Source organism: Dermochelys coriacea, chromosome 13 (assembly GCF_009764565.3).
Source record: "Dermochelys coriacea isolate rDerCor1 chromosome 13, rDerCor1.pri.v4, whole genome shotgun sequence".
Classification (NCBI taxonomy): Eukaryota; Metazoa; Chordata; order Testudines; family Dermochelyidae; genus Dermochelys; species Dermochelys coriacea.
Window position 1 is genome coordinate 11,179,428 of NC_050080.1, and position 24,023 is coordinate 11,203,450.

Consider the following 24,023-nt stretch of genomic DNA (forward strand, 5'->3'; position numbering starts at 1 on the left):
TATTTTTCTAGTGTCCTTCATGCAGGTGGCAGAAAATGCAGAGTGATGGGAAAGGTAACATTGCAGAATTAGATGCAAGTAGAAATGAAAAAAGATCAGATAAAAAATGGACATTTAACAACAGTGAAGATTCAGTGAAGCACCAGCAAACTAATTAAAACAGGTGAGTGGGAAAAGAAAGGCAGATGTTGTAACAAGGGATGGGAAAGGAAAGGAGAGTTTAGGTTCTAAAATGAACAGGAATGTTTTAAGGTGAAATTTAAATAGATGAAGTGACTTCTTTCGGGTAGTTGAAGTGATGTCCTGAAAGTGTACCTAAGCATTTACTGTGGAAAGGGAAAAAGGCCAAGACTGGAGGAAGAAATTCAGTAACTGAAGGGGCTAAATGAAAAATAGATCAGAGGTGGTCATAACAATGTATACTTCCATGACTTTTCCCATTCAAGGGCCACGAAGTGCTCTATAGACATTAAGCCTCACATCACCTCTTTGAAATGGGAAAGTATTACTTCCATTTCACAAATGGGTCAAACAATACAGAGATTCAATGACTCAAAGTCAGTGAGTGACAGTGCTGTGAATAGCCTTTATTTCTCCTTACTCACATGTGCCAAGTATAGTCTAAAACCTAGGTTCCCTCTAGGCAAAGTTGCACAGTACTGACAGAGAGAGTTCTGAAAAGTGGAAATGGAATTTTGAATTGCAGTTAAAGATAACAAGAGAAACAGGGATGGTATGATTTCACTTTCTAGGGAACAAGAGAGAGTATTCTGAACACAGGATTCTGGTTTCCCTAGAAGATTAAGAATGATTCAGGAATTCAAATAGTTGACAGGCCAGGTCAAATTAAGGACAAATGATTGTCATGTTCTGGAGATGTGAAATGTGAGACCCTAATTGCCTACTTTTGAATATACTTAAATACAAAAGTTCTTCAGATTAATATATAAAATAATTCAATATATTTAAAAATACAGCATGTAAATTCAGCAGAAGGTAAATGTTCATGTCTTTGCCTTGCAAGTCAACGTCAAACTTGAGATATTATGTTCTGTATTTTCAAGTAAAATTCTTTTGCAAAAAGTCAATAATTTTGACCTGTTCTCCTCATGGGAAGCTCAAATCCACATCACATCTTTATGCCAATCCTCATATCCCCAGGTAGTTGTTGGGACTGGAATGGCAGTAAGTTCCTTTACAGAAACAACCTGTCGATACCTGTTCTGGAGTTGATCGCTTAAACCATTCACAACAACTCACATTTCAGGTTTTGTTTTCCTCTGGGGCAAGCGACCCATTTTTTCTTCTTCAAACTTAAGAAAAACAACCTGAGGCCTCTGCAAGTGGAGACACACAAATTGGCATCTATTGTTGAAGCTCCTACAAAAGGTTCAATGCTCTAGAATTGAATCAGGATATAAAATTATTATCCTTTCTTCTGACAAACATTCCATTTGGCCATGCAGGCTAATACCAGAGACAGATTAGAAGCCTGACTTCTAATCAAATTTATGGCAAGTGAGTTAGAGCTCCAAAATTGATTTAACAAAATTTGGTATATTTTAGAGCAACTCAGGCCTAGCTTTCTTTTCTCAGGTGCAAATGCCCTAAGAAATTTTCACCTGCCAAATCTCTCACTTTTTTTGCCATAAAATAAAATAGGTGCACAAATGAGAGCACTTGCCCCTCTGCCTGTTTTGTACCCATACTCACGTAGACAGAGGCACAAACATTCAGGTTTGCACCCATACTCAAAGGTGAGGACAAAGTTGAAGGTGTAAATTTTGAGGGCACAACCTGCATACATGAGAGAGAGATCACCTTCTGAAAATTTTCAAAATGGTCTTACTTTGATATAAACTTTAACAAGTAAAATGATAAATCCATCCAAATTTCACTCTTTGTAGCTCACTTAGCCCTAGTCTACACTACAGAGTTAGGTTGAATTTAGCTGTGTTAGGTTGATTTTAAAATGAATGTGTCTACACAACCAACCCTGTTCTGTTGACCTAAAGGGCTCTTAAAATCGACTTCTGTACTCCTCCCCAGAGAGGGGAGTAGCGCTAAAATCGATCTTGCTGGGTCAAATTTGGAGCAGTGCAGACACAATTTGACGGTATTGGCCTCCGGGAGCTATCCCAGAGTGCTCCAATGTGACTGCTCTGGACAGCACTTTGAATTCCGATGCACTAGCCAGGTACACAGGAAAAGCCCCAGGAAATTTTGAATTTCATTTCTTGTTTGGTCAGCGGGGCGAGCTCAGCAGCACAGGTGACCATGCAGTCCACCCAGAATCGCAAACGAGCTCCAGTACGGAGTGAAAGGGAGACACTGGATCTGACTGCTGTATGGGGAGAAGAATCTGTGCAGGCCGAACTCCAATCAAAAAGAAGAAATGCTAACATATATATGCCAAAATTGCACAGAGCATGGTGGAGAGAGGCTACAACAGGGACACACAGCAGTGCCGTGTGAAAGTTAAGGAGCTCAGGCAAGCCTACCAAAAGACAAAGGAAGCAAACGGTTGCTCCGGGTCAGAGACCCATACATGTCACTTCTATGATCAGCTGCATGGCATTCTGGGCAGGGGAGGCACTACCACTACTCCAACACTGTCTGTGGACACCTGCAAGGGAAGAGTCTCATGCAACAGGGAGGAGGATTTTGTGGAGGAGGAGGAGAACGCGCAGCAGGCAAGCGGTGAATCCGTTCTCCCAGTCAGCCAGGACTTTTTCATCACCCTGGAGCCAATACCCTCCCAAAGCAGGATCCCAACCCTGAAGCCGGAGAAGACAGCTCTGGTGAGTGAACATTTGTAACTACAGTACAGGGTTTAAAAGCAATAGTGTTTAATGTTTGATTTGCCCTAAAGAATTGGAATGAATTCGCGGCCAATACAGCTACTGGAAAAGTCTGTTAACGTGTCTGGGGATGGAGCGGGAATCCTCCAGGGACATCTCCATGAAGCTCTCCTGGAGGTACTCTGAAAGCCTTTGCAGAAGGTTTCCGAGGAGGGCTGCCTTATTTAGTCCTCCACAGTAGGACACTTCACCATGCCAAGCCAGTAGCAAGTAGTCTGGAATCATTGCAGCACAAAGCATAGCAGCGAATGGTCCTGGGTTTTGGTCGCATTCAAGCAACATTCGGCCTATATCTTTCTGTGTTAGCCTCAGGAGAGTGAGATCATTCATGGTCACCAGGTTGAAATAGGGGAATTTTTGTAAGGGAACAATAAAAGGACCCCATTCATGCTGGGTTGTTTGCGCTTGGCTAAAAGGGATCATGTGACTGGGGGAGGGGTGAAGGGATCATCCAGGATAATAGTCATGCGGCGGGATGGGGGGAGGTGCGTGCTGCATATCCACCTGAAAACCGCAGGCCCTCCTTTTAAATGTGAAACCCAACCATCATTGCTTGCTATGGGAAAGGGTGGTGCTGCAGTTTGAAACCATTCCCACATGTTATGAAGGCGTAAGAAGCCAACCACGCATACCATGGCTGCCTGGAAACTGAATTCTGTTGTCCAGCCATTTGTGATGTGTCACCATATCGGCAGGCACTCAATATAAAAGGCAAAATGTGACCTTGTACCTAAGCACATGTGCTGTCTGCTGTGAATTGCTTGATTCACTGTGAAAGAGTCTCCCTTTTGTTCTCAGAAATGTATCATCTTAAATTTTACTCTCCCTTTTTACCCCCCTGCAGGTGCAAATGTTTCTATGCTCCCCCTAACATCTCCGTCCCTGCGGTTATTGCAGATTAGAAGGCGAAAAAAATGCACTTGCGATGACATGTTTTCCGAGCTCATGCAGTCCCTCCCGCACTGATAGGGCACAGCTTAATGCATGGAGGCATTCAGTGGCAGAGCCCAAGAAAGCATTAAGTGAGAGCGAAGAGCAGAGGCAGGAGGCGATGCTGAAGCTAATGGGGGAGCAAATGGACATGATGAAGCGTCTGTTGGAGCTGCAGGAAAGCCAACAAGAGCACAGACCTCCGCTGCATCCATTGTATAACCACCTGCCCTCCTCCCCAAGTTCCATATCCTCCTCACCCAGATGCCCAAGAACGCGGTTGGGGGTGGGGGTGGCGCTCCGGGCACCCAGCCACTCCACTCCAGAGGATGGCCCAAGCAACAGAAGGCTGTCATTCAAACAGTTTTGGTTTGTAGTGTGGCTACAAAAGCAATGTGGCCTTGTCCTTCCCTCCTCCCGCACCCCCCACCCAGGCTACCTTGTCAGTTATCTCACTTTTTTTAATTAATAAAGAAAGAATGAATGGTTTCAAAACAATAGTTACTTTATTTCCTTTGCCAGCTGTAATAGAAGGGGGGAGGGTGGTTGGCTTACAGGGAATTAAAATCAACAAAGGGGGCAGATTTGCAGCAAAAGAAACACACACAACTGTCACACCGTAGCCTGGCCAGTCATGAAACTGGTTTTCAAAGCCTCTCTGATACGCAGCGCTGTGCTCTTCTAGTTGCCCTGCTGTCTGGCTGCTCAAAATCGTCCGCCAGGCGATTTGCCTCAACCTCCCACCCTGCCATAAATGTCTCCCCCTTACTCTCACAGATATTATGGAGCACACAGCAAGCAGCAATAACAATGGGAATGTTGGTTGTGCTGAGGTTAAACCTAGTCAGCGAACAGTGCCAGCGAGCTTTTAAATGTCCAAAGGCACATTCTACCACCATTCTTCACTTGCTCAGCCTATAGTTGAACTGCTTCTTACTACTGTCCAGGCTGCTTATGTACGGCTTCATGAGCCATGGGAACAAGGGGTAGGCTGGGTCCCCAAAGATAACTATTGCCATTTCAACATCCCCAACGGTAATTTTCTGGTCTGGGAAGTAAGTCCCTTCTTGAAACTGCTTGAACAGCGCGGAGTTCCTAAAGGTGCGAGCGTCATGCACCTTTGCCAGCCATTCCACGTTGATGTCCATGAAACTTCCCTTGTGATCCACCAGTGCTTGCAGCACCATTGAGAAGTACCCCTTGCAGTTTAAGTTCTGGTTGGCACGGTGGTCCGATGCCAAGAAAGGGATATACATTCCATCTCTCGCCCCACCACAGTTAGGGAACCCCATTGCAGCAAAGCCATCCAGTATGACCTGCACATTTCCCAGAGTCACTACCCTTGATAACAGATCATCAGTGAGTGCATGGGCTACTTGGCTCACAGCAGTCCCCACAGTAGACTTGCCCACTCCAAATTGATTCTTGACTAAACGGTCGCAGTCAGGCATTGCAAGCTTCCACAGGGCTATCGCCACTCGCTTCTCAGCTGTCAGGAAAGCTCTCATCTTGGTATTCCTGCACTTCAGGGCGGGGAAAAGCAACTCACAAAGTTCAAGGAAAGTGGCCTTACGCATGCAAAAGTTTTGCAGCCACTGTGAGTCATACCATACCTGCAATACTATGTGGTCCCACCAGTCTTTGCTTGCTTGCCAGGCCCAGAATCGGCGTTCCACTGTATCAACCAGCCCCACTGCCACCATGATGTCCCAGTTGCCACAGTCCATGCTTTCAGGAACATCTGTGTCCATGTCCTCCTCACAACCGTCGTCGTGCTGGTGTCTCTTAGCCCGGTTCTGAACATACTCCAGGATAATGTGCGAGGTGTTTACAATGCTCACAACAGCAGCGGTGAGCTGAGCGGGCTCCATGCTGGCCATGGTATGGCATCTGCACGGGTAACCCAGGAAAAAAGGCGCAAAATGATTGTCTGCCGTTGCTTTGACGGAGGGAGAGAGGGAGGGGCGACTGACAACATGTACCCAAAACCACCCGCAACAATGTTTTTGCCCCATCAGGCATTGGGAGCTTAACTCAGAATTCCAATGGGCAGTGGAGACTGCGGGAACTGTGGGATAGCTAACCACAGTGCACCGCTCTGTAAGTCAATGCTAGCCACGGTATTGAGGATGCACTCTGCCGACTTAATGCGCTTAGTGGGGACATACATAATTGACTGTATAAAATCGATTTCTAAAAACTGACTTCTATAAAATCGACCTAATTTCAGAGTGTAGACATACACTTTTCATGTTCCTTGCTTCTCTTTGTAGAAGCAAAATCTAACAAACCACCAAGATCTGGATAAAACCCTCGGCCTTCACTCAGGAAAGTTATCCTCAATAACTTTTAAAGAAGGTGATAAGTTTCCAGAACTGTTTACAAAGGTATTTTGATAAGTCTTTAATTTTAAAAATTGCAGTGGAAACTTCACAGAACACCCAAGTTTTACAAACAGACAGGTATGGTATGCCATTTTAGAATAAAATGGATAAACCATTTTGGTGTCACTTTTTCGCCCAGGTCTACTGCTTGTGAGAAGTTTATTCTTAAACAAAATTTCCATCAATTAATTTTTCAAATATTTAAAGAAAACCCAGCAACATGGTGTGGGTTTTTTTTGGCAGACCATCGACATGTTATTAAGACTAAAACAACAGCAGGGTTTATACAGATATGAGCACAGGGAACGTAAAAGCCCTGACAAGGCACTACTTCAGCTTTTCCTCTACAAGCTAAGAATCATGTTCTTGATTTCAGCATACAGAGGGATTTCCATTGTGATTTAATGACTCATGCAGGAGGAGGCAGATGCCACAAATAATGGAGCGAAAACAGTGTTAGAGTTGGTGCGTAAGTGTAGGGGGAGGTGTACACAGACCAGGAAGAGCGAGGGAACTGGAGGGATTGTTTAAATCCCCTGTTCTTAAAACTTTAACTTATCTACTTAAGAAAATGAAATAATGAGGGAACAGTGGAGAGTATGGCCCTTTCAGACACAAAGTGGTTTTAAATTAGCTGCATGGTATCTAGTTACTATACTGACAGGAGTTTTATAAATACCTAGCTAGATCAATAGATAGAACGGTATCCCACTGAAAGATAGTTTTTTACTGAAACTTTGGGGACTATTAAAGACATTAAAAAATAAAACACCAAAATGGAGGGAATGGATGGCTCAGAATAAGGGCAGGAAACTGAGCCTTTCACTGATCAAAATATCAAGTGCAGGTTTATATCAAATATCAAAGACGGTGGTTCAGTGACCTGTATGAAATGATCTGATGCTCTCAATATGCATCACAGAAAAGCACCATCACATCTGGCATCATTGTTAGCAGACTCAGAAGGCTGAATGGGCCCTGGAAAATTAACTCTCCAAAAGGTGGTCCCTCCAGTTCAAGGCTGAATCACACTGGCAGGTGGCATAGGAATCTTGAACGGAAACTACCTGGGCTAGGGCTCAAATTGGGTGGTCATGTGATGATATGGCATACTGGTGGCACCCCTCCCATCTGCCTTCTTGGTCTCCAAAAGCTCAGCTTTCACTTTTTTTTTTCTTTTAAAGTAAGTCGCTAGCTGTTGCAAAGTAAACCTCGTAAATGTGATCCATGTGCAAAGCAATGCTGTGACATCTGCCTGAGTATGTGGAGAGTGTGAAACAGCAGTTCTGAGAGGTATGAACTGCCTTCATCTCAACTGATGTTAATTCAGAAGCTTAGTGATGACAATTTAAAAGTTAGCATCATTGACTATTTCACTGCAGGCAGGAAGGAAAATATATTATGAATATTTACATAATCAACTCTGAGTAACAGCTCATTTTAACATCACAAGTGGGTGAACTTGATATATTACAAACACTTATTTTTTTCCCCCCTCCTCAGTAAAGAAGCAGTCAGTCCCAAACTTTCCAGCAGGACTTCTGAGCCTCTTTAAAGGGAGCCAAACCCAAGGAGCCCAATACAGTTAATGGGTGGGAGTTACACTAGCAAAAGACTGAAAGTCCAAGGAGTCAAGAGGAACACGCATGATCAGATTTTTAACATCCACACAACCTGAGAACAGTGTCTCATTTTAGCATTTGAAGTGGGTAAAGCTTGGAAGAATACCACTACTTTTGTTTTCCTTCCTGATTTCACCTATACTATATTGTATATTTTCTGGGGTTCAGTAGCAAGAGATGCTAATTCACCAATTTGCATAATGAAAAAGTTACAAAATTCAGATTAAAAAACCCAGAATGTATTTACTGAATGGAAAATTGGGCTGATGTGCCGCAAGGAAATGCCAAAGTGGAGAAGGAGCTGGGCAGCAGGGGGTCTACATTCACTAGTTTTATCTGTGAAACAGACCCTCCAAATTCTCCATCTATACTCATCCAGACCCAACTTCAGATGCTAAGAGGAGGCTCTAAAAACCTGTTTAAACACTTGACACGTCTAAGATTTCCCTCACCAGCATTGACTCTCTCAAAGCTCTTTCCATCCTCATTTTCCACCCCCTTCTTCTTCAAGTCCTAAACCTTAATTATCTCCACCGTCAACATGAAAAGGAAGAATTTAGACAATCTAATGACAAACTGAACAAAACTGGGCATTTTAAAGCAGTGTTCAAGACCACCACCACATTAACTTCTATCTAGACAATCAAAGGTAAATTTTTACAATATCTCATTGCAGGGAAACACCGCTAATTGCACAGCGCACTTTAATATTGCAGTGACTGCACTGAGTCTGAGCCCAAACCACAGTGGGAAGCTTGCACCCACTGCTTCCAGGCCCAGAGGTGAGAGTACTACTAATTAGTTCAAAGTTATACTAGGCACTTCACAGATCTATACCAAACCTCATGGAATGATTCAGAATTCGTCAGACTCTTCTGGTCACCTATTACTTTTATACCTGTAACTTAGCACTTGTATGATCTACAGTGCAAAAGACAATTCCAGGATTTCCATTTGTTTTGCATTACTATAATTAGAGCTTCCGGATTATGGTTTAGATTCTAGACGAACAGCAGGAACTCTGGGGGTAGAAGAGAGTCAACTGGGATCGATACGGGAGGGAACTTATTTTTAAAGGAATAAGTGATTCTGGATGGAATGGGGTTGTGTTACACCTTGCTATATCATATGATATAAAATATGATTAAAATACTATACGTAATATTGTAGCTTCACTTAAATATCAACTTTTACCACACTGCAGTGTTTTGACTCCACTGAAGAATTTCCTATAGTTAGAATGTAAAATATATACTGCAGCAAAGTATTAAACTTTCCACAGTAAAAGAGATGACTTTCAAAGCAACAACTGTAACATTAAGTACTAATTGGTATTAATAATGTGCAACTACTAAATATAAGAGTTTTTGGTTCCGTCTTTCCTTTGCTCTCCAAATCTTTTCCAGCACAACAAGGCTTTCAGTACCTTGAACTTATTGTCTGGCCTCCAGTGATGATGACCCTGAGAGCCAGTGCCAAGAAGAGGCCTACCAGGATGTGCTGTAAGGGGCCCCTTTTTTCATCTTTCTTCTTCAACACATCTAGATGCTATTTCTTATGTAACTTTACTTATCTTTGAAACAAACCAACCCCATTGCACAGCAAGTTCTGTGGCTGGAATATCAGAATGCAGCTAGGAAGGCTGGAAGTCAAGATGCCAGAGTAGTTGGAAACCACCAACCTCTCTAGAAATCTATATTTCATGAGGAAGAAAATTAGATGTAAACAAAAGTTTAAATGCAGCATGGTAAAAATATTTATTGCATGGGGAATTCCGTCCTACATTTCCATTAAGGAGAAAATACTATTCCTTCCCTTTAATTAAATAATTTTCATTTACAAGACTTACATTTTAATAATAGGTCCCACAGCTTTGCTGTTTAGCACAGGAGACTGGCTACTGTGATTTACATTGGGGTCACAAATTTTCTTGATAGCGACTCTAAATGCTATATTGTTGTTGTTTAATTTCCCTATGCGCTAATGCAACCACGTTATTCTATAAATATCACAGGTCTTGTGTAGTCAAGGGTGGAAGGACCACAGAGAAAAAGCATCAACATGATGGGAAAAGTGTGATTTTTCTGTTGCTTTAGCAATTTCTAGGTAGCAATTATAGAGGGAATCTTTCAAACATGCTGAATTAGGCAACTATTCTTCTGGTTTCAAAATCCTGATATTAATCAAACTGAGGTAAAAATAGAAGAAATAGCTATTTAGGTTTTTAAGTACTAAGAGTACTTAAACAAACAAACAAAAGTCAGCCATACATAAAATCTTTTTCATGATGAGACTGGAACTGTTCCAGAGTTTCCTACCTTTGGTAAAATATGTATAGAAGTCCAACCAAAACCTATAATGCCTCTGCCCCACACTTAGGGCTAGTCTACATTGGCAGCACTTTAACATGCCTTGTGTGGTCGCGGTGCAGTGCTGGGAGAGCTCTTTGACTTTAAGACTCCAGAGTTTGAGCTGCTGTCTTGAGGGAAAATCAGTTTGGTATTCCTTAGCAGATGTGTGTCTGTACCACAAAACTAAGTGGTTTGAGCATTAGCTTGCTAAACCCAGGGTTGTGAGTTCAATCCCTGAGGGGGCCATTTGGGGCAAAAATTGGGGATTGGTCCTGCTTTGAGCAGGGGGTTGGACTAGATGATCTCCTGAGGTCCCTTCCAACCCTGATATTCTATGATTCTATGATTCTAATGTACAGAGCTCTCCCAGCACTCTAAAAAACCTACCTCCACGAGGGGCATGGCTCCCAGCGCTGGTGCACTGTCTACACTGGTGTTTTACAGCGCTGAAACTTGCTGCGCTCAGGGGAGTGTTTTTTCACACCCCTGAGCGAGAAAGCTGCAGCGCTGTAAATTGCCAGTGTAGACAAGCCCTGAATATTCTTCTTAATATCCTCTGTGGGGTTGCTATTAGGAATAAATGTTAGACAGGAGACGATTTCAGAAAAACACTATTAAGACACAAATGTTGCAATCTACCAGTTCTGTAGTCCAGACTTTTATAAAAGGGACTTTTGCTACTCCAGATTGTTGTATTCTTTAATTAAAAAAAAAAGATGGCAAGTAAACTTCAGTTTCAGACCAATAAATATCTGATGCTCTATGCAGTATCAAAATGGTGATTAAGCGTCACTCCCTCTATCTTAGACTTTACATTTTTATTTAAATTACAAAGAACAAAACAGAACAGCTCATGACACCTTAACTGGGGAGCAGATACCACATCTCCATAATAATGGTAGGAAAATCATTTTATTGCTATAATTAAGGCAAAACTAGTTTTTTGTTAAAACATTTATTACAAACATTTCTTTCACCCTGTAGTAAGGTGATTAAGCTTAATGGATGAAACACTAATCTTTCACTTTAAGACACCAGGGTTTGAGCTGCTGTCTTGAGGGAAAATCAGTTTGGTATTCCTTAGCATACATGTGTCTGTATCGCAAAACTAATGTACACAATTTTGGCATTATTAGCAGTCTTTTCTTAAATAAGGCCCAGGAGCAAGCTCTTATGGAAACAATCACCTTTCACTTCTTTATGGAAAGTCAGAGCTGAAACAGAGATAGATTCTTGTTGCTGCATGCAACAGCAAAGATACTACTTATTTTTAGGGTTCAGAGGAGCAGCCGCGTTAGTCTTTATCCGCAAAAAGAAAAGGAGTACTTGTGGCAGCTTAGTCTCTAATGTGCCACAAGTACTCCTTTTCTTTTTACCTATTTTTAGTTCACTTTTTCACTAAGAAAACAGATGGGAGCCTGATAAAAATACTTTGGTGACAAATTTAATGGTTTGAATTTTAGAGTTATTTTTAAACAAGATTCTAGTCATCTTTCAAAATAAGAAACATGGTTAAGCATCACTTGGGTTACTGTCTGATAAGTCTCGGTGATCCAATCAGAGCAAAACTGGGAAACTTAACACCTCCTCTGATCCTCAAGTTGGTTCAGGCCAGCTTTTTTCTTTGAATGAAAGCAGCTCTACTTTGACCTGCCTTGTTTTCCTTTCTCCCTTTCCCTGGGCTCTCACCTTCCTTGTGCAATGCTCTGTATCAACTACAGAATTAGTGATCTACCTGCGCTGAATACACATTGTGAAGCAAACGGATGTGGAGATCACTGCTTCTGGAGACAGCTTGTGAAAGCTGGAAATTGCATTTGGTAATAAGCTGGGTGGGTTCTATGGCAGTGTGACTCCATGGAGCACGGGCAGAAAGTAAAGTGTTCTAGCAGAAATGGGGAAGGGTCAAGGATCTCCTCTATGAAAGCACTCTCTGAAAGAATGCAAAGGAATTCACAACTCACAATCTATTGATGTTTATAATAATATTAACGACCCATATAATTTACATTAAGATAAAGATATTAGCACTAATCTTGCATATATTGTTATTCTCTAATCTTCAAATCTGCATTCCAATCTACTGCTTTAAAAGCAAACCTTTTAATGACATGTTCATCTGATAGAATATGCTCATGATTGTTACACATTTTATTTTTACTAATAACTTCACTTACTGATACAGGTTACATACACCATACATCTAATTTCTGCAGCTAGTAATATTACCCACAGGAATAATGATTATGTAAGACTATATTGCTACTTTGAATTCATTTGATATCTTATATCCATACATTTCAAAGCACTTTGCAAATATGAATCTCAACACCTGTGTGGTAGGGAAGTATTAGGCCTATTTTACAGATGGGGAAACTAAGGCATAAAGAGGTTAACTGGCTCACCCAAGTTCCCAAAGGAAGTCTGTGGCAGAGCCAGGAATAGAACTCATTTTGTGCCTTAACCACGAGTCTATCCTTCCTTCCTATTGCACATAAATATGTACAGTACTAAGGCACTGTAGGAAAGAAAAATTCCAGTTCTAGTATTGTACTAGAAAACTAGGTAAAATAAAGACCAGATCATTGCTGAGACTCAATTGAGTATAAAATATCAAGAACCAAGTAAATTACTACATTAATAGTTTGTTATAAAATTACCATAGGCAGAAAGTTGCCTTGGCAGTCACTAATTTTGCAGATGCCTAGAGTACCATCTTAAAGGTGTTATTCAAAGATTTTGGAATGTCTATACAGGAATAGTTAAAGTTCAGTTGTGGCAGCTAGATAGGTACTGCATTCCACATACCGTCTTCAGTAATTTCACAAATACTTACTGTCAGCATTTACAATACATGAAGAGGAATAGTAAATTAACCCCAGTTTCCAGGATTGTAAGTGTACTTGATTATATAGTGATCACTTTTCAGTTCAGAAAATGATCTAATTTGAATAATTTTTACACAAGTTGCTATAAAAATGCTGCAGTACTGACAGGCCACATGATCAGGGCTCAATATAGCTCATCGCAGGGATACGCCCCTTTGATATGCCCTCCTACATGACCCAAAGCCCTTACCCTCCCCCAACTGCAGCAGCCTTGGTAAAAATAGCTCTTTGCTGGCTTTTGCTTTGCCTGTAGTTTACATAAGCACTTTGGGGGAAGGGGACCCTTGCAGTGGATCTAAGTTACTCAACAGTCTAGTAGAAAATTTCTTGGGTGGCTGGTGCATTTTGAATACAAATTATAGAGCAAGACTGTTGGAATTGGCCTTACATGTGCATACCTTTTTGCAATATTAGTGTATCATATGCATAGGTTTTATAGTAACTGTAATTATTCATTTTCACACAATTCAGATAAAAAATCAATTAATAATATGTTCATTGGTTTATATTACACATTGTGTTTTAAATCCCAGTAGACATCAATTCAGATGCTGCCCACAAAACACTGAAATGGGTAACATAAATCATGCTTATTTAAAAATTAGCTATCAAATTTTTTCTTTACCAGCTAATGGTTTATCTAAGATTAATTTAGACATGTATTATATTTTTCAATGATTTTTTTAACCTGATGAAAATGATTTCTCTCATGCAGAAGAGAATACAGTATATGGCATTACAAAACAGTTTTTTGTATTTCATACAATACAAGTCTAATAAACGTATCACACTTCATTTTAGTCACGTTTCTTCTTCCCTTTTTTTTTTTTTCTTTCCAGATCAGTTGTTTCTTTTCCCTCATCCCTCTGGTTTTCGTCCCTGCCTGCTCCTCCAAGCATCCCACCTTTTGCACACCCCATTTTACACCTTTTTTGCCAGTACCATAAAAATGTCATATCAGCCCCTCCCACATAGCCACTAGATGCACCTCCTTCAACAGCCTGTCAGTACAACTCCTAGATCTGCCACAGAAAGTGTTACACCACAATGGAAGTGCTCTCTCACCCTAGGGACCCTGTGTGCTGCATCTGCAGTGCTCCCAGCCCAGGGGAAGACTGGGAATCGAACTTGGCTCTATCACATGACACGACAAATCACTGCCAACTGGGCTGGCCTTGAATCATGTTTGTGTCTGAAATTTTCTATTGCATTTTACCTTTTGGAATACTTTTAGCTTTAGTCTATTTTTTTAAACAGATATTTTATGAGGTTTTGCTGTCACTCTCTTTAGGTGTTGATTTGATAAATGCATTCCTTCAATTGTCTTCCTCACTCTCATAATGTTCCTTCTATGTCGACACACCAAAAGTAACAAGAGCTCTCACAGCAGCTCTATATTTTACAAGGTGTAGTGCTCCTTGAGAGGGAACATCAGAAATGACCGATTCCAAAGTCAGGCAAAAATTTCTTAGCGGCTATTCATAAACAATGTCAAGTAAACTGTAAAATTCTAAAAATATCACTGTCACACACCTGTTCCACATTTGCTGCTGTCAGAGCGCTTTGTAAAAACATACCACTTCAGTAAGCTATTTCCTGTCAGAGCAGCATTTGCTCTGGGCCTTTCACAAAACCACCCAGTCCTAAATGGAGAAACTCCCTTGCAGGTCCCCTGTATGAAAAGCTGATTGTTCCAGCCAATAGAATTCTGCAGTTAACATCAGCTGTCATGACACTTTAATCATAGTGGAGTCGACTAGCCTATCATAAAATCCACTCAGCAAATACGAGTCTGGCTATTACAAAGGTAATGCAAAAATGACGCAGTCAACTCTGCACTCTTTTTGGTTCCTCAAGCATTTATTTATAACTTATAACTACATTTTATGCCCACAGATTTTCTTTCCAACAGATGTTGCCTTAGTACACAGCTGCACAGAGACTTTCCTTTTTTAAAAATTTTCCTATTGTGCTGAAATGCCACGCTCCCTCCACGCCCCCCCCCATCACAACTTGAAAAAACCTCACACAAGGATTTTTTTAGTTGCACAAAAAGAGTTGGTGAGAGAGAAGGCAGGGGGGAGTGAAAATGAATGATCAGGAAGCAATATTAAAGAAAGTTAGAATACCCTCATTTTGATTTATTTTAACACTCAAGGGAGCTGTGATTTTACACAGGAATAGCAACCAAAGTCCAATATAGTTTTTAAAAAGAAATTTCTGACAATTTACATTTCCAATTATTATTGAAAACGAAAAATTAAATTATGCACAGAGTTTTGCTGATTTTCTCAGCTTTTTTTTTACACTATTAAAAATTAACAGAAGCAAAACAATCTATTGAAGCATACTGGTACCTCAAAAGCAAGTAATTAAACACTGTATACGGTTTATAGAAACACAACCACTTCCCCCCACTTAACCCTCCGACATGTCATCCTAAGTAAATTCATTCCAACACAGACTGAACACAAGTTTTCTTTTACAGAGGAAGCTAATTAAAGGAAATTTTTAGCACACAAAAATAAAAAATTCAGCACAAAAATAACCTACTTTCTTATTGGTTCACATTTTATTTTAAATGGCTGTTTCTTTTAAACAGAATATAATTTTCGTCAAGTACTCAACAGCAGAGAAAAATTATTCCCCCCCCCCCCCCAAGTTATACAGATGCTAACACATGTTCTTTGGAGGGCAAACTTTACAGTATTCAGCTTATGGAAGACATACTTCACCTATATGTTACAGTTTACTCATGTCTTTTAAATCAACATTTAAAAAAATGTATTTGGTGTCAGGAGGACATAAATTTGATGCTCATGAAAGGGAAAGACTAATAACATCTGTTAGAGCCAAGTATAGTGATAGCAAGCACTATGAAATTCCCCCACTTAGCTCTATCAACATGTCTCAAATCTCTGGGTAAGGCACATGGCTGCTTTTTGACCCTTAAGCTTTTCTTGTGATGAAAATGTCAATTATGCCATTTTATTGCCAATTATAGCCTGGTACTATGATGAGGTACCTACTACAGGGCTAGAATCACAAAACTCAAAAATCTCCTGGTGAAGTAAGCTAGGATTTTAAAAACATGGAACGCTTTTACACCAGCCCAACACATGCACAGCGCACCTGGTCAACAAATTCTTTAAAAGTTAAACTGCTACTTAAAATAGTTACTAAAGATGATAAAGCCTAATTCATCGTGGGTCTAAGTTTACTAACTTTTAATAAAGTTACCACAAGGATGAATTCAGCCCATTAAATCTTTATTAAGTTTTACAATTATAAAACAAAATAATTAAGTAATACAATGTTTGATATAAAAGAGTGTTGCTTTATATTGTACTACTAAAAATGCACCATGAATTTCATGAAGAATTTATTTTGAATCAATTCTTGGGCAATACTGATTAACTATTTAGTAAGAACTTGGAACACATCCATCAAATCACACATTAATGGATTATTCTTGTAAGTATTGGACATTATAGTTAAACTGAAAATAGCCAACAAAGCCTCTAACCTTCACAATTTATTGTCAACCTGTCAAGAGTTTTACACCATCTCTCACTGACCCCAAATGAACTTTATCTGCCCTGACAAGTTATGAATTTAAATTCTTCTCATATGGCCATCAAGTAAATCTGTGTTAATTGCAAGTTAAAAAATACTGGCTTTGCAAAAAAGAAAACATTGTCTAACTGAAATTTGCTTGCCTAAAAAAAAGATAAATTTATCTTTATGTTCAGCCTTCTACTCCCTCGCTCCCCTGTATAATTACTAGCACTTTGGTAATATATTCCATTGGTTTATATTCTGTAGCTGATGTATTAAAGTGCATCTATGTATTAAAGTGCTCTCTTCGCAAAAGCAACAAACGCCAATCTGAAATCTGCCACTCTCTGCAAAAGAGTTTAAGCTATAAAAACCATAAACAGACATTGAAAACAAATTTACAAATTGTCTTCCCATCCTATTGTTCTCATGTTGATAATTTATGGAACAACAAAACAAACTCTGGGAAGACAAGCATTTCAACTAAAATACAAAAGCCAGCTAAAGTTAAACCACAAACTTTTGACATATTTTCTAGCTTCCTTTGTACCAAACTTCCAAAAAATCTCGTAAATTTGAAAGGGCAGATTTGTACAGTGCAATTCACCAATGCCATCAAAACACATGGTTCATTGCAGGTATAGGTTTGTGTGGGAAATGTATGCGGTAAAAAATTTCAAATATTAATACTGTATCAGAGCAACTCCACACACCCAATACTACATATTGTACATTTGCTTTAAAAAAGTTTAGCTCTAGATTTTTCTCTGTCTGAAATAGAAATCGCAAATGTTTATTCATATATTGTCATTCATCTGTACTACTCATACTCATTAGAACATTGCAAACCATGCAGTGATGTAACCATAATATCCTTTATCAAACAACAATGAATTTGCCATTTTTACCATGAAAATCTATCATCTTCATCAATGACTCATGGAAGTCTTTAAATATATATTTCTAATACCTGATTCTACTATTTTAGCACCATGTTAATTTTATGGACATATGGCAAGGTCATGAAGAAAAATGGGTGTATAACAATTTCACTTTAGTCTGTAGAACGTTCAAATCCAAATGAATTACTTTCAGTACTGTATCATTTAGTTGGCTACTTTCTGCAGATTGTATCTGTTTTCAAAATTATAATTTAGTGCTTACTCATGTGATCACATTCTTTCGTATCAATTTTGATTTTAAAATAGCCTATTAAAAGTAAAAAGTGTTAGATACAGAACATATGCTGAGCAAAGATCTTCCAGATTTGCATCAATGTATATATTCTTTAGCAGCTCAAAATTTTATTGTGCTTGTCACTTCAGCATACATGTCACCGTTGACTCCTTGTGCCTTTGCCATTCAAAACAATCTTAAATGTCTCCCTTCTAAAAGAAAGGAGTAAAGTCTAACTGGTTATTTGAACAAAACCCTTATGGCTCTACCTAGCCCTAAAACAAAATGCAATTTTACTAGAGAATTTTATTTGAAAACTTTTTTTATTCCAGTAGACACTGTACAACAGATTAATTGGAGTTTTTTAAAAAATGTATACATGCAACTGCACACCTATTCTGTTAACTCAGTTGCCATGGCTTTGCATACATGTTAGATATTTGAACATGCAAATAGATATGTAGGCATGACTATCTGCATGAGCAAATGCACTATTAGCATGTGAAATCAACGGAACTACAGCTAAAATGAATGCTCATTTTCTGAAAATCAGGCACTAAGCATTTTGATGATAGCTCATCCTTCAACCTTAAAGGCACTGGGGATTATTCAGTGTTAACACTTTGGACAATCCAGTTTCCTATGTTGTGAAGTGCTGTTAGGGTGTGCTATGAGCAGGAAAAGGGAGGATCTGCTTGGAAACAGGGCCAGGTTGGGACTCTTAAGAGGAGCCAGTTCCAACCCAATCTCTTTGTTCCCTCTCTCCAAGGAGAGTGCTTCACAATGCAGGTAGACAGACATGAGCTAGCACACTAAAAATAGCAGTGTGGTTGCAGTGACATGGGCAGCGACTTGGGTTAGCCACCCACGTACATACCCAGGGGGTCGGGCAGCCAGCCCAACCTGGCACCTTTAAATTTGTTTGGGGATGTGGACCACTACTTTCAAAGCGATGAACAGGGTAAGGATGGGGCTCCAGTCACCAATTATCTATCTGTGGTGGTGATCATGTGCTGTGAATGAGGTTGGATGGTCTTGTGGTTAAGGCACTGGATTATCAATCAAGAGTTTGGGCTCCATTCCCAGATTCCACACAGACTCCCTGCGTGGCCTTGGACAAGTCACAGTCTTTTTGCTTCAGTATTCCATCTGTAAAATGGGGATAACAACATTTCCCAACCACCCAGTGATGCTGTAAAGATATATTCATTCATGTCTGAATAGGAGCCACAGAGTTTCTGTCCTGTTTGAAAGAATATTGAATGTGATATCATAAGTAGCTCACAGAACTGTGTCAAGAGATGGGACTCAGCCACCAAATCAAAATGGTACTAAACAAAGAGATTAAAGCCATTTTAATAAATACTAGGAAAAGGAAGCTAGGCTAACACAAAGATGGCCCCATTAAGCCAGGTATTACCTGTAAAAGACTGACTTTCAGCAGGAGACCCACTCTTTATTGGCAAGAGTGAGAGAGAAGCTTGTAACAAAATGCAGTCAGTGTGGAGGAGGATTATCAAGTAGTAAACTTGGGGGTCTTAACTCACAGACTCACAGAAAACACACACAATAAAGACACAGATTAAAAATTAAGAGTTCCAACACCTTGACAAATTAAAAATAAAATCCCCATACATCCGTGCCGGCTGGCTTTTTATCAGCTGATGCTATTACGCAGAATTACTACACTGCACTCTTCCTGCTAAAGCAGTTAAAAACAAATGAATTTTTAAAAATTATTATTCATAAAGTTCTCCTGGAGTTGCCTGGCTCACTTTCAGGCCATCCAAGTAGCTCTGCTAGTGTTGAATTACAAGAAATGTGTCCTACTGTACCTACACTGGCAACCTCCCCTAGCTTTCTCCTTCTCTGAAATGGCAGACAGCAGCAGAAGAAAACATAGCAAGGCATTCAAGCAGGAAATAGCGTGAGAACAGGCTCTCTCACGCTACTTCCAGCCCTTCCTGATGTTGGAGGAGTGTGAAATGGCTTGCGAATAGCTTCTCTCACACTATTTCCCTTTCCACTCCAGTCAAAGTGTCAGCTAAGAGATGTGCACAAAAAGCACAGTATTAAAATGAACCAAAAATCAAATTGTAAACAAGGTACCCTAGGCAAGCCAAAGCTAAATAAACCAGAAATTCAAATGTTGGGGGCCACAGTCCACTGCTTAGAACTGTGTAAATTCACTAGGAAAGTTCTATTCCCAAACTCTGCCTCTCACTTGCTATAGGCCTGACCCAAAGACTACTGCAGTCAGTCAGTCATTCCATGGACTTCAATGGGCTTTGGATTAGGCATCATGGGATCCTGAGCAAGTCACTTAAATCCTTTCTGCCTTAACTGACCCTGTAAAAGGGGAATACAACTTATTGTTCCTACCTACTCTATGGGTGTTTGTGAGGCTTTAAAAAAAAGAGAGAGAGATCCTTGGATGAAAGATGTTGTACATTTCTTTTTGCGAATACAGACTAACATGGTTGCTACTCTGAAACCTGTCATTATGCAAGGCACTGAATTTAGCCGTATAGAGTGGAAATCTATCAACTTAATGAAAAAACTCGTACAGATACAGACAGACTTCATCTTCCTCTCCAAATGCAAACAGATGGACATCATACCAAAAGGACTGAAGGCAAAAAATCCATTACAATCTACATACCACACAGACTATGGTGACAGCTTGTGCCACACACTCTCAAAGAAACTGCGGAACCACCTGATCAACATCCTCTACAGCAAACAGGGAAAGATTAAGAATGAGCTCTCAAAACTGGATACTCTCATAAAGAACTAACCTTCTACACAAACTTCCTCGTGGCTGGACTTTACAAAAACTGGACAAGCCATCTACAACACACACTTTGCTTCTCTACAAAAGAAAAAGGACACTAAACTCTTGAAACTACTACATGCCACAAGGGGCCACAACAGTGGTTCCCTTAACCCACCCAGCAATATTGTTAATCTATCCAACTATACTCTTAGCCCAGCAGAAGAATCTGTCTTATCTTGGGGCATCTCCTTTTGCCCCGCCACCCCCACAAACATGATACAATTCTGTGGTGATCTAGAATCCTATTTTCGATGTCTCTGACTCAAGGAATATTTCCAACACACCTCTGACCAACATATTAATCCACAGAGACCTTCCTACCAACACTACAAAAAGAAGGATTCTGGGTGGATTCCTCCTGAAGGTCGAAACAGCAGACTGGACTTCTACATAGAGTGCTTCCACCGACGTGCACGGGCTGAAATTGTGGAAAAGCAGCATCACTTGCCTCATAACCTCAGCCGTGCAGAACACAGTGCCATCCACAGCCTCAGAAACAACTCTGACATCATAATCAAAAAGGCTGACAAAGGAGGTGCTGTCGTCATCATGAATAGGTCGGATTCTGAACAAGAGGCTACTAGGCAGCTCTCCAACACCACTTTCTACAAGCCATTACCCTTTGATCTCACTGAGGGTTACCAAAAGAAACTACAGCATTTGCTCAAGAAACTCCCTGAAAAAGCACAAGAACAAATCCGCACAGACACACCCCTGGAACCCTGACGTGGGGTATTCTATCTGCTACCCAAGATCCATAAACCTGGAAATCCTGAACGCCCCATCATCTCAGACATTGGCACCCTGACAGCAGGATTGTCTGGCTATGTAGACTCCCTCCTCAGGCCCTACGTTACCAGCACTCCCAGCTATCTTCGAGACACCACTGACTTCCTGAGGAAACTACAATCCATCGGTGAGCTTCCTAAAAACACCATCCTAGCCACTATGGATGTAGAAGCCTCTACACCAACATTCCACACAAAGATGGACTACAAGCCGTCAGGAACAGTATCCCCGACAATGTCATGGCTAACCTGGTGGCTGAAATTTGTGACTTTGTCCTCACCCGTAACTATTTCACATTTGGGGACAATGTATACCTTCAAATCAGCGGCACTGCGATGGGTACCCGCATGGCCCCACAGTATGCCAACATTTTTATGGCTGACTTAGAACAACGCTTCCTCAGCTCTCGTCTCCTAATGCCCCTACTCTACTTGCGCTACATTGATGACATCTTCGCTATCTGGACCCATGGAAAAGAAGCCCTTGAGGAATTCCACCATGATTTCAACAATTTCCATCCCACCATCAGCCTCAGACTGGACCAGTCCACACAAGAGATCCACTTCCTGGACACTACGGAGCTAATAAGCGATGGTCACATAAACAACACCCTGTATCGGAAACCTACTGACACTATTCCAACCTACATGCCTCTAGCTTTCATCCAGATCACACCACACGATCCATTGTCTACAGCCAAGGTCTACGATATAACTGCATTTGCTCCAACCCCTCAGACAGAGACAAACACCTACAAGATCTCTATCATGCATTCCTACAACTACAATACCCACCTGCTGAAGTGAAGAAACAGATTGACAGAGCCAGAAGAGTACCCAGAAGTCACCTACTATAGGACAGGCCCAACAAGGAAAATAACAGAACGCCTCTAGCCATCACCTTCAGCCCCCAACTAAAACCTCTCCAATGCATCATCAAGGATCTACAACCTATCCTGAAGGATGACATCACTCTCACAGCTCTTGGGAGACAGGCCAGTCCTTGCTTACAGATAGCCCCCCATCCTGAAGCAAATACTCACCAACAACTACACACAACAGAACCACTAACCCAGGAACCTATTCTTGCAACAAAGCCTGTTGCCAACTCTGTCCACATATCTATTCAGGGGACACCATCATAGGGCCTAATCACATCAGCCACACTATCAGAGGCTCGTTCACCTGCACATCTACCAATGTGATATATGCCATCATGTGCCAGCAATGCCCCTCTTCCGTGTACATTGGTCAAACTGGACAGTCTCTATGTAAAAGAATAAATGGACACAAATCAGACATCAAGAATTATAACATTCAAAAACCAGTCGGAGAACACTTCAATCTCTCCGGTCACTCGATTACAGACCTGAGAGTGGCTATCCTTCAACAAAAAAAAATTCAAAAACAGACTCTAGTGAGAGACTGCTGAATTGGAATTAATTTGCAAACTAAATACAATTAACTTAGGCTTGAAAAAAGACTGGGAGTGGATGAGTCATTACACAAAGTAAAACTATTTCCCCATGTTATTTCTCCCCCCACCCCACCCCCCACTGTTCCTCAGACATTCTTGTTAACTGCTGGAAATGTCCCACCTTGCTTGTCACCATTAAAGGTTTTCCTCCTTCCCCCCCTCCTGCTGGTGATGGCTCATCTTAAGTGATCACTGTCCTTACAGTGTGTATGATAAAACCCATTGTTTCATGTTCTCTGTGTGTATAAAAATCTCCCCACTGTGTTTTCCATCGAATGCATCCGATGAAGTGAGCTGTAGCTCACGAAAGCTTATGCTCAAATAAATTTGTTAGTCTCTAAGATGCCACAAGTACTCTTTTTCTTGTTGTACAAGTGCTAACTATTATATTACTATTAAAGAGCTCAGGTCTCTTCTCATTTATAAAATGGTTCATCTATCTCCAGTAATAAATGAAGCTTCTCTGACTGACATCAGCTCTAAGAGTTCATTATCGGGTACAGTTTTAAAAGGCTCCCTGAGCATGATCCAAGTAGCCATTAAAATGGTCACCAGACTGGATGGAGTCTGGGACGAGAGTTTGAAAAACTTTCCCCAATTACCTCGAAGAATCAGCAGGCACGGCAGATCTATGAAGCAGCCTGTGGTTCAGCTGCTGCAGAGGCTATTTCTAATATTACACATACAAAAACTAAGTTAAAAGAATATTATGAAGGTTGCAAAGTCAAGCACTCAAAAGCTAGGAAATGAAAGAATTATGGTTGCCAGTGCAACCCTAATTTGGCCCCAATATATATGCATTATGACACAGTCATTAATTACGTGATGCTATAATATTTTTTCACACGACCCTGCCTCATTTGGAGCACAAGATGGACGGTGCTCACTTTATGAGCATCTATCCAAATACTTTATTTTTTCCTCATTGTTCAGTTTGTGGTTATATTTGCTGCACACTTTTCAAACCCGTCTGCACTGAAAACAGAAATAATTTCCTCATGAGCTTTTCTATGATGCTCATCACTAAGTCCTTCACAAACATTAAAAAAATATTTTCACAACACTCCTGTGACATGAGGGGACATTATTAATCCCATTTTACAGATGGGGAACTGGGGCACGGAGAAATTAAGGTCAAAACTATCCACTGAT

The 24,023-nt window shown here is 40.6% G+C and overlaps 1 protein-coding gene across 8 annotated transcripts in view; it reads right to left on the reverse strand.

The window, feature by feature from the left end:
• The window catches only part of GNAS (GNAS complex locus), a 276,404-nt gene that overhangs the window by 32,516 nt on the left and 219,865 nt on the right, over positions 1-24,023 (reverse strand). Inside the window, exon 1 of one of the 8 annotated variants that reach the window (XM_043496122.1) lies at positions 14,570-14,595. The exons of the other annotated variants lie outside the window; for them this stretch is intronic. Coding sequence (XP_043352057.1) covers positions 14,570-14,580 — 11 coding nt within the window. The 5' untranslated portion in view covers positions 14,581-14,595. Of the gene's footprint in view, positions 1-14,569; positions 14,596-24,023 lie in introns of those variants that run through there. 8 annotated transcript variants of the gene reach the window in all.